Here is an 18505-nt window from a genome sequence, read left to right on the forward strand (position 1 = left end):
TTGTGACAAGGGTGCTCTGCTGGTTCACAGTCAGTTTGTTGTTTACCATGACCCCCAGGTCCTTCTCTGCAGAGGTGCCTTCCAGCTGGTCACCCCTCAGTGTGTAATGATATATGGGGTTATCACTCACAAGTGTCAGGACTTTGCACTTCCCTTTTTTGAAATGCATAAGGTTAAGCTTGTTTTCCTCTTCACATCACTTGCCAGACTCGGGTTGGCCTTGGCTTTTCTAAACTTACCCCTGCAAGATGAGACTGCAGCTTTATACTTCTCCTGGGTCATTTGCCTCTTCTTATACATGTCTCATACATTCCTTTTTGATGTTTGAGTTCTGTTACAAGCTTCTTGATTACCCATGCAAGCCTGCAGTCAGCTGGTTACCAGCTGGTCAGTAGGGACCTTTCCTGAGCTTGTAGGATGTGATCTCCTCCTCCACCATCAGATCTTCCTTGTTTCTATGAATGAGCCACAGCAGAGAACCTGCTCTTGCTGGCTCTTTGATCACTTGGGTCAGGAAGTTGGTAAAGCACTGTAGAAATCCTATAGATTTTTTGAGCCCAGCTGCTCTGCTCTTTCAGCAGATACCAGCTATTAATACACCACAATATGGATTTCTTGTCTCCTAGCCTGAACTATAAAGGTACTCTTTACTTCCATTCCTAATATCTGTCATATTTACTGAAATAAACCCTGCACTTTGTATACAAGTACATAAAACTGTAAATGTATTAAGTCTTACAATATCCCAAGCCATCATTTTACAGACAGAAAATAATCAAATCAATGAGAAAGGAACTTACAGAGTTACCTTGAAATCTCTGGCACTGGCAGGAATCACATGCATGTATTTCAGGTCCCACCTAAATCTGCACTCATCAGATCATCTTGAGCTACAAATCCAGCTGGTAAAACTTGGTTCCACATCCAAAACACAGGAATGTTCTAATTTAGGGTTCAATACAACTGACTTCAAAGTTCAGCCCAGAGATAAAACCTTTCTCGGTGTTTAAATATCCGCAAAGAATTTGGACTTAGGACCTTAGCCCAGAATTAATTAAAACAAAAGTTAATTTAAGGCAAATGCACTAAAAGAAGGTAAATTGAAAAAGACTCCCTTCTGTGTTTATTTTTCACAAAGACTAATGCCTACACAGTCTGATTAAATGCAGACAGTCAAATCTGCAACAAACATGCCAAGGATACTCACGTGTGGTTTCCGTTCCACGGAGGCCCTCACTCGCAGCATTGGAGTAGATAGCAAATACTGCTATCTGGTACTCAGTTAAAGACATCAGGTTTTTTAGAACTGCTGTTGATACACTTCCATCTACCACAACCTGTTTAAAAGAAAATTTAACCAAATATGCATAAAGCAAACTATATTACCATCAAATCAATCAATCCCTCTTTCAGTCAATTTTTACACACTACTAAAATTCAGTTGATGCTGCATTTTTATATGGTAAAGTGTCTGAAAAGAACAGCAACCATATACACAGTCAAAATGTTTATCTGATATAAACAGCCATTGAAAAAAGGAAGGGCTTAGCTGAATAAAGTGTATGGGATACAGTTTAAGGGTGTGTACATAGCACTTTTTGATATAGTATCATCACAAATATTCCTTTAGTACTACATAAATACACACACACAGAGTACTTCAAAATTCCATCAATACAGATCCATTCTAAATTAGTTTCTATTGTAAAAGGAAAGAAAATACTACCTTACTTAAATCCTTTTACTCTTCTACATTTCCATTCAATTTGGTAAGTTGTCAGCTGGAGTCAAAAGCTTGTCCAACTGCATTTTTCCCATCTCCAAAATGTTGAAGTCCCATCCAAATAAACAATTCTCTCCAAATTTTCAATGACCAATTGTAGATGCCCCAAAATGTGCAATCTTCCTCTTATGAATATTTTTTCTTAGAACTCAAAATGTGGCTTACCATCACCTCCTACCTCTTCAGTTCTTGTAAACAGAGTGGTGCAGGGGGTGTCAGAAGAATTGTTTCAAGTAACCGTATGTATAAGGATAAATGCAGGCACTTCACTCCACCCCCTGAAAGTGATTATTATTATAGCACCTTGTTTACTTTAAATTTTATGACAGACATGTACCCTAGCTACTACCTAACCTTTGTCACCATCCAGTGTGACCAACCTCCTTCCTGGAGCCCTCATAGGGAATTTTAGGGTGCATTTAAAAGAGGACCAAGGATTTCCTGTCGGGTTAGTTGCCCCTGCTGCATTAAAAACTTCTGGGCAGTTTTTCCTCCTATTATTACCTCTTCTGGCTGTCCTCCTCGAGTGGGGTAGTACACAACCCTGTATTTTTCCACTTTGCCTGGTGCATGGGTCCAGCTAACCCGGAAGCCTCTAGCTGTTACCTCCGATGTAACCAAATCCGAAGGAGTCCCAAGAGAAGCAATTGTTCCTAGATTGGAGACAACACAAATTTTTATTCCCTTCTGCATAATAATTGCTTGGTTTCTTATATTTGCTGAAGCTCTAAATATTGTTCCTCATCAGAAAATCAAATAATTGGCTACTGCACACTTATTTAGGTTATTTTCAATGGAAACAAAGAAGTAATAATGAGCACTGCACATGGAGTTTCTCTGGGACTAAACCTCCCAGGTCTTTCATACACCTTTATATGAAAAAGACAAAAATACAACACTAAGCCCTCCTGACCTTCTTCCCATTACTATTTCCAGACTTTTTTGCTCTGGTTTTTTTCAGGTTGCTTTTCTCCCAGTCATAAAAAACATACAAATACATATACAGCTGTGATCTCCTGGGCTCCTCAGCAGGTTGGAAACTGATACTGCCTGTCTGCCTACTGAAGAGACACATATTCTCTGGCAATCATTCTTTTCCACAAAGATGTCTCATCTATCCATGGATTTTCCATTTTCTTCTGCTCAAGAGAGCCTTCCTTATTGATATCTATTACATAGATCTATATATTATATTGAATACATATATTATATTAAAGTGTGTATATATATATATATAAATATTCCATATATCTATATATATTATGAGGAAAAAGAGAGAGAATAACTCAGCATTTCTGTGATATTAAGGAATCACAAACCAATAAATAGAAACAAAATCCACTGAAACCTTTCAGAAAGAAAGGCTTTAGGTATAACTGTATTTCTGGCAAATTACAACATTTTTTCATAGCCATTTCTTTTCTTAAAAAAGCCAAAATGATAGTAGTCAGAGGAGGCTTTTTCATATAAGAACAATTTTCATTGCTGCTATCTTTTCCTGTGAACCAAAATATATTTTTTGTGTATTAAATAAGAAAGAGAAAAAAATCCATCAAGAGGACGGGCAAAGCAATCTAAATAGTTGAAACTCTTGAGTACTTATGAGCCAATAAGAACATTAAATTAAGAGATGGAAATCACAGCATGAATGTAAAAATTCCATGTGCAGCTGTTTAACTAATTCATCCCCAAAACTCTGTATTACAAAAAGATTTCCTTACCTGCCACTTGGAAATAGTTACAGCCGAATGAAAGTACCTTTTTGTTTTTGTACTACCAAATACCATAATATTTATCTCTACTAAAAACAGCGAGCAAAAGATCAGAGTTATCTAAGAATGAGCAAAACCTAGCTAGGAAGATAACTTCCCAGACAGTGTACTTTCTTGCAGACAAAAGAATATATACAATGAATCTAGTGCCCAAAGCCAGCCTAGAACTACAGGTATTTGGTTTGTAACTGTAAGTTCTTCATAGGTTACATTAAATTTTGTTTCTGCTCACCTTTGATTTCCTTTTCCTGCTCCTCTACTCGTGAGCACACTGTTCTGGTAAGACCTTCAACAATGGTATGCATGAAGTTAAAGTCAGCCACATTGTAGACGTGTGTGCTGTCAGGCTCAGAGGCAATCTCTTTGAGTTCATTTATATCTGCATTCTTTACGCCTTTTATTGGAAAGGAAAATAAAGAAAATATTTGTAATGAAAATGAAAAAATCTTGTCTACACAGGGACCAATAAAAAATTACTAATATGAAATTCAACTTGTTTTAATAACCAACTACAAAGTGCTCTGTTTTCAAGATGTCAATGAAAGATGGTAAGTTCTGCCAGTGTAAGAGGCATCTTTTCAGCTGTCTCATGAAATTCCAGCACCATGTATACTGCTAAATTCCAGTTGTAACAGAAATGTTATAAGCAATGCTTATAAAATATATATTATAAAATTTAAAAATATTATTAAATTAATGATCATACTTATTAGATAAAGGCAGAGAAGAACACTTCCTTAGTACAGCCAGAAACAGTTAGAAATACACCAGAGTACAATGGGACATGTACATGGATAGGGCAGAATACACACCAATAGCAAACAGCTCAATGCCAGCATCCCGCAGGTTTTTGGCAGGAGGGATAACATCATCTTGGGACTTCCCATCAGTAATTAGTATCCCAATTTTAGATACTCCAGGTCTTGCACCTGCTTCAGGCTTAAAGCTGTTTTCCAAAATGTAAGTTAAGGCGAGACCTAAGAAAGAAAACATTTTAAAAGACTTTTACAGATAAAAATGTCCATTAGTTTTGGCAATATCACAGTGTTTGTTTTTCTACTCAATTAAAAAATTCTGATGAAGAATAAGCAAAGCGGAAGAATTTATTTAATGAAAAATTAAATTCCAACAAGCAACCCTAACTGCAGAGAAGCTGAAATTTATTTTTAGCAGTCTTTGGATCAATCAATGTATTTTAAACTGGCTATGAAAACCTTAATTGATATTCTTGCAAAAGTATCATCTTTTTTTCCTTACTCTACCAAATTCTACCAAGTTGGAACAGGAAGTTTCCTCTCCTTCTACATACATTGCTTGTATGAAAGCACATGCTCTGGATAGCTTAGTGAATCCTCATGCTACAGATCATCTTACTTTTGTTTGGTTTTTGTTTTTTCCAATTTACAAGCTGAAAGAAAAAGCTTTCTGATTTATGCTTAGGGAGAATCTGTTTTTAATAAATGCTAATTATTTAAAAGGAAAGAAGAACAACAGCTCCAGGACAAACTTACACATCACAATGAGATCTTATCTGAAAACTCTTTTAAGTCTACCACAGCAAACATTTCTAACTCATTTTCTTCTAACATAATCTAAAATAATCATGATAGTTTACTACTTCCTACCACCCAGTAATCTCATTCCTGTGGAATCATACTAGAGTCTTCTGTCATTTGTCCCAGTGCAATCACTCCTTCTACCAAAATAAAGACTGTTGCTCATTGTTTCTCCTGTTCCTCACCCACCAGAAAAAAAAAAAAAAAAAGGCAGCAATTTACTTTAAGCCATGTCTGAGTCTTTGGATATATCATTCCAACATTACTAACTGCTGCTTTGATGACACTGGAATTCTGGAATTGTATTCAGAGACTGTATTTTTCCCAGATTGTCAGGCATCCCCCCTTTATCCATCACTAAGTGTCTCTGGGGTTTCAGTGTTTTAACTACTAAAAGGTCAATGGAAATCTAAAAGCCCTGGGTGGTCATTTGTAAAGTTAGTATTACCAGCTGTCTAATATTGAAACAACATTCTTTCCTTCTCCAGAATAAAGCTCTGTGCATGAACATTAAAAATGGTTTTTGCATTTTCTTCCCAGCAGGTAAAACATTTTACTTCCAGCACAGAGAGCTAGGTAACTTTGTTTTATGAGACCCTGTCCTGATTCCCAGTGAAGTCAATGGACAAGCACTTCAGAAAAGGCTTAACTGACACTGGATAAAGACACTGGCAAGCTGCAAAACCCCTATGCTTTTTACACTTCATAATAGGCATTGACACTTCTTGGGCTGAGCAGCAAAATTTTTTTTTTTTTAAATAAAAGGCAAAAGCCAAAACGTACACAGTACCTGTTAATGTATTCCCTCCCTTATACGGCAGATTACGGACTGCATCCAAAACAGCATCCTTTGTGCCATAGGCATTCAAGTGCCACTCAATTCGGGGATCACCACTGTACTGTGCAAGACCTAAAGAACCAAAAATGAAGGTAATCCATCAGACAATAAACCAGGTTTTTTTCAAGTATAAACACTTTATGTACTTGGCTAGCAGTACCTTACCAATTAGCTTACTGCAAGTAGCTTTGCTACCATACTAGCAAAACTGCATTGGTTGACAACAAAACATAGTATGCAGTTGTTCTGGGCGACAATTCCTCAACTAACTTTCAAAGTCTTTTACTCAAGTGCTAATTAAATGAAAAGCAAAGAAATACAAAAATTTTTCAGAGTTATTAACATTGCAAGAATTTCTTTCAAAGAACAATTTTACTAAATGTACTTTTGAACAGTAGCAGGTCAGAAATACATCATTTCAGCCAGTTTAAAGCACAAGAAATGCCATCCATTGGCACATTCTGCCTGCAAAAATTAAACTGTGTTTGAGGCAAATGCTGACTGAAGTCAGTAAGACTGTTTCCATTGTTTTTATTTTTCCACTGACATTGCATTAGAGTTAACTAAGTTGAGGATCACAGTAAACTGTGAGGAATTAATACTACAAACATTCCAGCAGCATTACTCTGATGACAAAAGTGCTAGTGCTACATGAGGATGAATCTTGCACAAAACCAGTAACATTAAGCTGCTAACTATCCTGAACTTATAACATCCTTACATTGCTACAGAAATACTAGGAAAAAAGTGCGGCACCCTACCTACTCTGGTTTTCTCAGATCCCACATTGAAAGCAGAAACCAGGTTTTCCAGGAACAGTCGAACGAGCCTGAAATTGAATCTGCCAATACTCCAAGAACCATCTACTAGTATCACAATATCTGCAATTGCTGGAGTTTTACAGGTAAACAGGCTTCCTGTAAATTATTAAAATTAAATCAATATTATTAATTCAACAATAAAATTGTAATCCAATAAATATATGCCTTCCTCCTCCCACCAAGCTTGGTAATTTAAGCTTTCTTCCACAGTCAGTGAGAAAAAAGCAAAATTACTAAACATGCCTGTTCTAACTTCAGTTATAGAATAGTCTGGTTATTATCTACTTCAGTTCTTTCATTTAAGTGTTCAAAATTACTTTGGGGAGACCTATGGAAAAAAAACCCTCCTTCTAAAAATACTTGAGAAAGAAAAATGCACATCTACAATTTCAGTCCCCACACATAGTACAGGACACGTAGCCTTAGGCACAGACAATACAGAGCTACCTAGAGATGCAGACATATAAAATAGTTATCAAGGCCCTTTCACAGTCAACAGAGAAAACCAGGTGTTTCTATACATCTCAAAAGCCGTATAGAAAACCACTAGGCACCACTGTAGACTTGTAAATTCAGAAGTGAATCTCACTCCTGGGAGCTGAGCAAAACTGAAGGGGAACTGAATATGCTGTATTAAACCTAACTAGGAGGTGCTCAATACAGCAGAGGTAAAACACAAAGACCTCAGATTCAATTTCACAGTCTCTAAGAGAACGGTCATGAGAATGAAACTTTAGTCTTACAGATATATAGAAAACAGAAAAATGTGAGAGCATTAAAAAACCAAAACCAAAACAAAACAGCAGAAAAGATTTTATGAGAATTAGCAGAAGTACATATCAATGGTCTCTAAGGTTTAACTAACCAGTGAGAAAATCAAAGGAAGGGAAGAAGAGATTAGACACAAATTGCACTATAAGCCAACTGAGAAGCCTAAACAGAAGTGCCACAGTCAGTTTGAGAAAATGCCAGGAGGAGAAGTAAGGGAATGGAAAAGGTTTTCAGAACCTCAGACAAAATTGTCATATTCCACAGAAGTGGATGTGTGACTGTAAAATTACAGTTGCTGAAACAGTGGACTCATATTGTAGGGAGGGAAACAAAGAAATAATGTTACACAGGTATAAGAAACAAGAGCTTGTGTTTGAAGTACAAAAGTACAAACTCCCCACCAGATTGGCTAGAAAATAAGGAGGGAAGTAGGAAAGACAAAGCAAAGAAGGTTTAGTAGAATAGATATGATACATCACAAACTATTTAGGGATGAAAATCATGTCCCTCAATAGAGTAAAAAGCAAACACAGATTAGTGAATTAAGCTGCAGCTTTTGTCATCATTTTTTGTCAGGATCCACTGTGTAAGTTAGTTCACAAAGAATACTAACAATTCAACGTGATGCTAACAGGAATCACCAAGTACACTACCAGAAATAAACAGATTTGAACAGAGATGTTCAGCAAAGAAAAGAAGTAAGTCAGTGGGAAATTATCTAAAAGGTGTTTGCATTAGCTCCCAAGAAACTCTCCTGATCCACAGAGAAAATAAAACACATGGTTAGCAACTTTAAAGTTTCACAACATACTATTAATGACAATCTTTTTCATTAAATACAAAATGATAATCTCACAAGCAAAACCCATCTGATGTGCAGAAGGAGTTCAATTGGTAATAATTAAGGGTTAGATTCATACGGCAGTGTAAATCCACTGAGCATTGAACCAAATCCATAAAGTTACAGTTAATGTCTTAAACGTGTACTACAAATGTTTTTAGAAGAACAGGGAACATTTCCTACGTGCAGCTAGCAGCACAAAGTAAGTTCTAAACACATGACAAAAATTCCACTTACAAAGATGCCAAAGCAAATATTTTATTTTAGCTTTTACAGTACAAGACAACACTATTTGAATTGGCAACACATTTTAATGTATTGACACAGGGGAACATTTAGTAAGCATCAGAAAAATGATCTTAAACTGGAACATAAATCCAAAAGAGGTCCAAATCTTTATGTCACTGAAGTCAACAGAAAAACTTCCCTTGATTTCAGTGGGACTAGAATCTGTTTTTTGATTTCATAGGAATTTACTAGCCATGGCAAAATTAATGTTTTAAATATTTTTGCCAAATAAACTTCCTGTTCATCAGTCTGCACTGCTTGCAGTATCTGTCTTCCATTAACACGCAGTTCAATTGTGCCATTCTCACACTGGCCATGACTAGCATTGCAAGCTTCAAAAGAACCGTTGGCCAAGTAAAATGCTACTCAACACCAGTAAGAATGAAAGCACAGGACCCCTGATTCGCATCCAAGCAGCTGTGCAATAGCACAGATGTACCTTTTCAGTGTTCTCCCAGCAGTTTAATCATACAGCCCAAATGAGGATAACAGGATTTGTGTGGTTGTATTTTCCTTCTCTACTTCTAAAATCTTGTGCTGAGTATGAAACCCAGTTATTACACTTGGTAATATCTCATATCAACAAGTTTTGCTTATAAGGCTTCTTTAATCCTGTAGTGATGGCTTTGTAGTGAAAACTTTTATCAGTTTTAGTAAATCCATTCAGTGAAGCAAAATCCAAAGAATAAAGAAAACAATAACGACATTCCTTTCAATGTTTTATTTCCACATCATCAGATCAATGCAAATAGTATAATTCAATTATTTTTTGTTAAAGAAACATGTGTGGTTTGATCCAAGACTGTACTGCAAGGTCACAGTGTGAAAATTTGTTTCGTCCTTCGTAGGTAGGAGACACTTGTTGCATCTTTTCTGCATAAAACATTTAGGTTTTGTTACTTCTGTACACCCACTATTTTGCTTATGTTTTCTCCTTGTTGTACTTAATAGAATTGTAGAAAGTTCCCTAAAAGGGAATAAACAACAGTGAGATATTAAACAGAATAACACAGTGATAGAATCTTTAAAACCTGATAGGAACACAAACACCATGACATCCTAGTTAATAAAGTTAGTCTAAAAGACACAGTGTGTACCAAATAATTTCTGCACCCCGCTGTGCTTAGCCAGGTTCCATTGCCAGTTCTTGCAAATGTCTTTTTCAATAATCTTTCCATACAATCATACATGGTCATAAATTCCTGTAGGTTTTGAGGGTAATTTTGAACATTTCAAGTATCTACACAATTTCAATAAGCAATTTTCCCAAAAACCTTTCTTAAAGGAGGATGACAGCATATATTTCCATAAAGTAAAGCTTTCAACATTCAGTGTTTTAGTCTACTACAAGGTTCAGCAGTGTGATCAGGTTGAATAGTGTGCTTATTTCCCTTTTACTTGGTCATCAGGAAAAGAATAGTGAGAGACAAGGTCCCACTTCCCTCTGAGTTATACGATACTCACCAATTTCAAAAGTAGGACAGTAGAGATCAGCTATCAAATTTTGTATCACATTTCCTAATGTTATATGGAAACCATAATTCTGATTCAAGTGCTGCATTCCACAACAAACAGTAACAGAGCCTGTGATCCTTAGGTAAGCAAAAATAACAGAATTGCACAAATTGTAAAGGCAGAATAACAACCTATAAATTTCACACTAGCAACTGTCTTCAGTTGCTTCACTTACAATTGGTGGAGAATTCTTATGGGGAGAAAGTAAAATATTAATGCACTTTCTGTAACAAATTTACAATCTTCCTAGCACTACTTGGCAGAAGGAACTTGCCACTCTGCCAGAAAGCTGAGGAGGAAGGGACTCTGCTCATTTCTGCTTTTCACAGAAGGGAGCACAGGCTCAAAATTTCACCTTCAAAGGCACCAACACACAGCGAAAGGCTACCAATGATGTTTTAGAGTGAGGTGTTTGCACAAAACCTGCTTCAGTACCACCAAAGATCAAATGACCATGAAGAATTTTGGTTCCTTTGTTTCAGGGAAATTTTTCAAAGAGCCAGCATTGAAAGAACTTTGCATCTGCCAAACAAAGTTCTCTGGTTTTGATTCCTCAAGCCCCTAGACACTGATGGTGATTTGCTGGCACTTCCAAGTGTTACACCACTCTCAAGACCATGTCAAAACTGGCTGAGAGTGAAGCCAATGGTGGCAATGCTAAAAGAAAGATCCAGATAGAATTTTCTGCAACAGACGGAGTGTTATTGGAGCCTGCAAAACAGGACCCTTGAGTCATCCTACTGAAGGGAATGGAGTGTAGAGACCTGAGAGAAGCTCTGACAGTGTGGGGGCTGTACAGAGCACAGCAGGCTTGACAAGCTCCTGGAAACACTGACCACCTCTCCACAGCTGCAATCCCTACCCGTGGCTATTCCTCCACACACATGTTGTGAGTAAGTGAGCAATGGTAAAAACAGAAGTTCAACCTAGAAACACACAAGCCTTACTCACACAGAAATACAAAACTATGATTTTTAATCTAGAGTAGGGTTCTTTGACTCTTGGAGTTAATACTACTACCCTTTGAAAGTTCCTTGAAAGGCAAAGGGAGAAGCAGCAAATACAGGCACTGTCACATGGGAGAGGACTCAATGCTTTAGACAAACCAGTTCAATTTGCATGCAGTTATGATATGTTTTACAGAAACACATTTGATATTTTGCCTCCCTTTGGTATGAAACTCTGTTCTCATTTTCAAGAGCCAAAACACACACTTCTTCTGCTAGAAGTTAAGACTATAATTCTTTTTGAGTCTGCAATATGTTGTTTCCTTTCTTACTCCCTGTCATAGTGGAAAGTCAAATAATACATGTGGAAGAAGAGGAAGAAAGTTCAAGTAGAGGTCAATAATAATAATACAGTTTGACTAGAAGACTCATTCATGCGATAAAGCACAAAAGGCAAGAAGCTTGATGACAGCAGTGAATGAAAAATACCTTGTGAATAATACACGAATGACAGAGAACAGACAGTCCTCCACAGTGATTGACAGCACCACGCTGAGCAGAAGCACCACTGAGGACAACGGCAACATAAATCCACATCAGCAAAATGTCACATCTTTTCTTTAAAAAGGGTTAAAAAATTAAGGGATGTGAGGCAGTGTCCAGCTCCAAAATTGAGCAACTTGCTAGTCCATGCTTCTGACATTGATAATATTGTTCTGTGCTGGTGATATCATCCTTGCACTTGGACCTCAGTTTAACACATCCCATATGTCAGGCCTATGAACCAGACAAACGCATATAACATAACTGCTGTTCTTTAAACCAGATCCAGCCACAGCTTGAATTTGAAGGACTCAAATGTTGCAACATTAGGTTTAAAGAGCAGCCCAACAACGTTAGAAGTTTGTCCCTGGTCCCTAGGAAAAAAAAGAAAAAGCAGCCAGCTCTTTTCCATGCACCTTATTTCTCTCCAGGAAACAAACTTAGCCCAACTGGCAAGCCTACAAATTTTTTATTTGGTAGAGTTGGAATATTAAGATTTACTGAACATGTTGTGTTTAATCATGTCACATTTGACTGTGAATACAGTAGTTCAAAAATTTTCTGCCTCAGAAATGTACGCATCAATTACTAAATACTATTTATAGCATACCTTCTAAATTGAAGGCCACAAAACTAATCAAAGCACTAGTTGATAACACATTTATTGCCTACATATACTGGTGATAATCCTCAAGTGTGAGAGAAGGAAGCATAGAGCCATTTTCTATGCACTCTTCCATACACAGTAACAGTTATACTTCTGCAATAAGTATTCACTAGTTTAGAAAAATGTCTAGAACTTTCTTTCTAAATCTGAACTTTTTAATTTGAGAGACAAAAAAAAGTAACTGTGAAAGAAAATGCTGATGTCTCCTTACAGACCATTGTTGATTGATAGCACTGAAGAACACAATGTCTGCAGCAGCTTAGCAAACAGCAACACTAAACACTCCTGGTCTGTGTACCTAGGTAGCAAAATATGCTTTTAAATCCCCCTGAATTTAAATTGAGTTTCAAACATTTGTTATAATTTCTCTTCCAACAGGCAACATGTCTACACAGAACAAAGCATGATGCTGAGGTCCTTCCTGAACCTGAAGCCCAGACTGGCAATATACTGCATCCATTTAGCCACAATTTACACTGAAGATGATCTGCAATCCTCCTCTAAAGTACATGAAACTTAAGAAACCCTTCCGCAGATTATAGTGGTAACTCTCTACTTCTCTTTCCTATCAGTTCTGCATCTGAGTGCATGGATTTTTTAAATGAAACAGCAGTCTCAAGGTCTAATTACTTTTCAAGACAGAAAACTGTATTTTTTATTAATATGGTCATACTTATCCACCATTCCTATGTAACAAATATGCCAGGATTTAAAAGGCTTATTTCTCCTATTTCTTTAGTAAAGTATGAAATCCCTGACAGCTTTCTTTGGCTGTCTAGAAGACAGCTAATCAGAGCACTTCAGGCAAAAGTGGTACTCAGAAATCCTCAACATTAATTAAGATGTATGTCTAAATATTTCTAAGCCATGACAGAGAACTGGTCCGTGCCTGAGCTTGTAACACAACAGGTAAAATAACAGAAAAGAGCCTGCTGAGAGAACAGTCTGTGTACTTACGGAAGTAGTTAACACAGAAATTAAAAACTAGTTAAAACAAACTGCTACAGCACAGTTAAATTACAGCTCAGCATTATGGATCTAAGTACATATGATATTATGGACAGTGTATCTAGAAACAAAAAGGATGGTGCAATACAATTAGAGTGCAAAAGGCTTCCCAAATTCAAGGCCCTATATTAACTTCATGCAGTTCTTAAAATAATATTTTCATATTATAACCAGTGTATATGCTTGTATAAATATAAATAGGCAGTGATCTTTAGAAACATGGCTAATTTAGGATGTCACGTGTCAATCTACAAAAACTCAGGATGAAATTTGTGCCCTCTTGAATGTAGCAATTCTTCCATTCTCTAACAACCAGAAATGTCAGAGTGAATACCTAACTCTGAGGAATCTCAACTCCCAGAATCACAGGGTCCTGAGGGTGGGAAGGGACCTCTTGAGTTTAGTCAAACTGCCCTAATCAAAGCAGGGGCAAAAACAGCAGATTGCTCTGGGCCATGTCCAGTCAGGTTAAAGAGTCTCCAAGATAAAGGCTCAACAACCTGAGTAACCCACTCCAGCCCAAAACCTATGCCCTGCCTATGCACTGAGCTAAATTTGGATGTTGAGTTTGAGAGGTGCTGAGGGTATGGAGAGCAGAGATGAGACATGAGGGGTATTTCACAGGCCACAGGAACCACCATTCCCATGCTCACAATTTACAGTTTTCCCTTTCTTTGTCATACTAGAAAGGTCATTGCAAAAGACCACAAATTTTAGCCCACATTTTTAACCACATAAACAAAACAAACCCAAGCAAAGACCCTGCTGACACAAGCTTTATCTCTGAAATAGCTGTCTGCACCACTATGCAGCCCTAATTCTGCTAACTTTCCCGCATAATGGGAAACTAAATATACTCAGGGTACCAAGCTGGTGCTGGTGTTCCACAGAAGCTCCTTTGACTATTCCAGAAGGACACAGTAGAAGAATACCAGAACTTTGGAGAATAATGAGCCAAAGACACACACCCCAAACTCAGCAGTCAGATCAGAAAACAGGACTCCCTCATTACATGCAGAGTAATATGATCAGTACAGCCAACTTGACAGGTGAGAACACCTCTGAGGTAGAAAATGCATTCCCCACAGACCGGTAAGTTCCATTTTAGCTACTACCTGGCACCTTCTAACCAAGAGACATATCTCAGCTGTAGCACCAAGGCTCACTCAGCACACAGGGCACCAGGAAACGGGTGCTGACCATGACACAGTGCAGAACCAGAGTCCGGCATCAACAGACCCAGAATGCACATGAAGACCTCAAATCACACCGTGAGGGTAGAAATTACCCTTAAATTATCTCTCCTCAGTACAAGCTCATGCTTGCTGTTTAACAACAGATGAATGGGACCATGAAACAAGACTCTTCTCCTCTCAAAGGGGGAACAGTAAAGAACAGTCTTGAAAGGAAATCTGTACAGGAGACAACTAAAACCCAAAAAATGTGGTATCTTATAATTGTACTCAAGACAAGGCCATCTCACAGCCCCTGAAAACAGATATCAAAACTTTAACCTTTCTCTCTCATATTACTGTATTACAATATTGCATATTGCTTTATGCTGACCACAGCATAAAGCAAAAACATTCTTCATTGGGGTGTACAAATCTGTGATGACTTTGCTGATGAACGCATCAATCCTTTATGATTACATATTTCTGCAAGAGGTTCTTGGTCTTGCACTTCAGTCTTTAATAATATACCTGTGTGCTACCTAAAGCTTTTTTTGGTTCTTCTTTCAAGGTTGACATACAAGTTTTTAAAAAGTGGCCCAGAGTTTCAACTTTTTACTATGTGGCTTCCATGTTATATCAAAGACAAACACCACTCATGACATCCCAGGATGTTTACCTAGAATATACATAGTCTTGAGCATGCCTACAGACTTCAGACTGTGGAATTCATGCTGCCAGATGATGAAGAACTGTTAAGGAATGTCTCAGCAGGGTAGTAATGGAAGTGTTTCAGTAATGAAACATGTCAACACGGACCCTGAATCTGACTTATGGGAACATCTCTTGCTGCCAGCAGAATTCAGCTGTGCCAGTGCACTGTTGATTGGATGGATACTCAAGAGCTAATGACTTGAAGAGATGAAAATCAGTCTCAAGATAATGAAAGACCATTCATTCAGCTGAGCTTCTATTAATCCATCGTTCAAGAATGTGAATAGCAGCCTCCCACTTCAACTAAGAATAAATTGCACAAAAAAGGGTCAATGCCTTAGGGAAAGCTACCAAAGGAAAAAAAGAGGCCAGACAAGTTTTCAGTTGGTAATAGTTCAGATTTATGAAGCATTATACATATTTACTGTGCAGAGATATGAGGAGAAACATAACTCAAGGGTTATGAATATGAGGATAAGCATCTTTTAACTCAGGTGTCAATCTGAGTAGCTCTGATATCAGAAGCTGGATCACTTTATGAAAAAATATGAAACTTCCATTTAGGTCCAAGATAGGCTAAGTCTCTTTTTCTACTCAGAGAGTAGAAAAAGTAGAAAAAGAACTAGAAAGTTATTCTTTTTCCAAACTACAGATTCTCTAGATATCAATGTCAACACTGAGTCTATACTTCAATGAAGCAGATCCATTCAATGAGAGTTCCTAGTGATGGATGGTCACATTTTGGATGACAGAATGGCAATCTCTCCAATCCCCAGCATCTACCTGGCCAGGAACACTTATGAGAGGTAATACACAACCTTAACCAGATATTAATTTACTGACAGGAAGAAATGCATTCCCTCCTACAGAAAAGCAGAGCCAGGAGATAAGTAAGTGGAATCCCTGGGTAAGAATGGAGACTGGTCATAATTCTAATGCCAACCTTTCTGTTTTCAGAATAAAACAAGGGTTTGTCATCTGGCATGTACAAATTGAAGAAGACATCCAGCAACCTCCAAATTAATACTACTCTCAACCTACACTAATGGAAAAAATATAAAGTTTTACACTTCTCCAGAACAAACAAGGCAGTTATAAACACGTAAGAGAGACTTCTTTATGTTAAAATCAACCCCCTGCTCCCAATCTGTCTTTCTCTCTCCTCCTCTCTCTTCCCTGGGATTTTTTCTGTCAGGATCAAAGTGTATAACTCAACGTGAACCCTCTCCCAGTTCCAGGCTTCATGGTAACTTCCAGATCTTCAGTTTCAAGCTTACTGTCTCTAAAAAGTATATTTTTCTCTTATTCACATTATGTGAACACACTTGTGTGCTATTTAATTTGGCCAGATGGCAGATGTAAATGCTGCAATCTCTAAATGTAGCTTGCTTAGTTTTCTCCAAGGCAACTACCAAATGATGGCAAAGGAAAAGCACTTAGAAATTCTGTCCATGTCTTTGCTGATACTTCCCATCACGTTTTTCAGTCATGAGAGCCAGGAAGGAGTCTTCCAAATTACCCTAGCCAGGTCCATAGCAGTACTGCCATTGCAGAATGAAATCCAAGTTGCAAGTAGTACTCAAAGGACACAAAAGCTATTTCCTCCAGAGAAATCCTTGCGATGAATTCCTGGAATAAGCATTGATCATCCACAGCACAATGAGCTAAACTTTCTGGACAGTAAAGAAGAGTTTACCCAAGAATTTCCTTGCATCAGAGTCCTTGTGCAAGTCCTTCAGTGTTTAACAAAGAATTTCTAACATACAAAGTTCTGCATGGCAGCTCTCAGGTTTATAGTCTAGCTTGGAAACCTAATGGATGCCTCTCATCAAATTCTACCTTCTGAAAAGTACAGAAACCAACAGGGCCTGGGTGCAGCATCCAAAGTTCACATATCAAAGAGAGCAATGGTATATTTTGACAAGTCTATTCCATTTCCTTATTATAACAGATATTTTCATCACCTAAAGTTGAGAGAGAAAATAAGGAGTCCCAGAGAAGAATGGAAAGCCATGACACTTGGCACAAATTAAAAAACAATCACTGTCAAATACTCCTATGCTCTGATGAACTAACATGGATGGGGACAGGATGGCTGGGCAGGTTCTAAGTGGGGTCCAGTGCAGACAACTTTTAGCACACTTTAATATGGTGATCTAACTACCACTGAGACCACTGGCTGTAGGCATTTAAATGAGAGTCCTACTGGCAAAATTCAGATTGTCAGGTGCTGCTTTCAGTAGACAAAGCTGAGATAGGAGACATCATGGATTCTCTGTTTGGGCTAGGGTTGGGCACTACAAAACCAACGAAGTCCAAAGCCAAAGCGACAGTGCTTGAAACCAAAATCAGGTCAAAAAATAATGTCTGGGCTAAGCAACCTCAGAGTGATCAGAAGAGCACGGTGAGGGGAACATAATAACAAATGTCTGCCAAAGTTTTGTGGTGGTCCAAAATGTTCTAATAATGCTGAAGCACGGTCCAAGCATTACCTAGTCTTCTCAAGGGAGGTGTAGGGATCTGGGGCCACTCCCCTCGAAGAAGCATAGAAAACAGATTCATTTCTGTGTTGATATTACTTTTAGTTGATTAGTAAATGCTAGAACAAGCAAGTATACACCATACACACAAGAGCGATTGACAATCAGGTGAAAGGACCGCATGTCACTGAAAATGTCACTGCAAATGTCACCTCATGTTACTCAGTGCCCAAAGGCAGCTTTTGCTAAAGACTACAAACATATTTGTCACGATGGTAACAATGAACTGCAAAGTAAACAAAAAAACCCCAAAAACCTGAAGTAACAGCCTACACAGAGCACATGTCCTCAGGTATGAGGCAGGTAATGACAGTAGATGTGCATCCTGTTTCATCCATGACAAGGTAATGCATCTCCATACTCCCTATAGACACCGCAAAGGTGAAACATTAGCCTCAGTATTAAGCATAGACATCTTTTTGGGAAATGTAGGCAGTAGCCTAGAATTTAGATAAATGCAATCAATAGTTCTAAACTTCACTATATTTTCTGATGCAGACTTTCATGTACAAATGTCAAAAAATGAAACCTATTATATAGAAGTACTCCATAAAGTTTAAATACCATAAAAGATCTCCAAAGTAGGCAATATTCCCATTTTGCAGCATCAAGAAGCTAATGCTAAAGACAAATGGCCAGGGTTATCTCTACACTTTGGAATGGAGGTAGAAGATGTTGAGCCAGCTAGTTCTGAGCAGGAAAGTGCATTCACCAGGAGGAGTGCTGTAC

The 18505-nt window shown here is 37.8% G+C and overlaps 1 protein-coding gene across 7 annotated transcripts in view; it reads right to left on the reverse strand.

Annotated features, from left to right (window-relative positions):
• The window catches only part of COL14A1 (collagen type XIV alpha 1 chain), a 114953-nt gene that overhangs the window by 74371 nt on the left and 22077 nt on the right, over window positions 1-18505 (reverse strand). For all 7 annotated transcript variants that reach the window (XM_066176820.1, XM_066176784.1, XM_066176792.1 and 4 more), the window contains 6 exons: window positions 6711-6866; window positions 5902-6021; window positions 4368-4532; window positions 3788-3949; window positions 2288-2436; window positions 1208-1337 (listed from right to left, as the gene is read on the reverse strand). In XM_066176820.1, the coding sequence (XP_066032917.1) occupies window positions 1208-1337; window positions 2288-2436; window positions 3788-3949; window positions 4368-4532; window positions 5902-6021; window positions 6711-6866 (882 nt within the window). The remainder of the gene's footprint in view (window positions 1-1207; window positions 1338-2287; window positions 2437-3787; window positions 3950-4367; window positions 4533-5901; window positions 6022-6710; window positions 6867-18505) is intronic.

Source organism: Chamaea fasciata, unplaced genomic scaffold, assembly GCF_029207755.1.
Source record: "Chamaea fasciata isolate MVZ Bird 193981 ecotype frontalis unplaced genomic scaffold, bChaFas1.0.hap1 SCAF_1, whole genome shotgun sequence".
Lineage (NCBI taxonomy): Eukaryota > Metazoa > Chordata > Aves > Passeriformes > Sylviidae > Chamaea > Chamaea fasciata.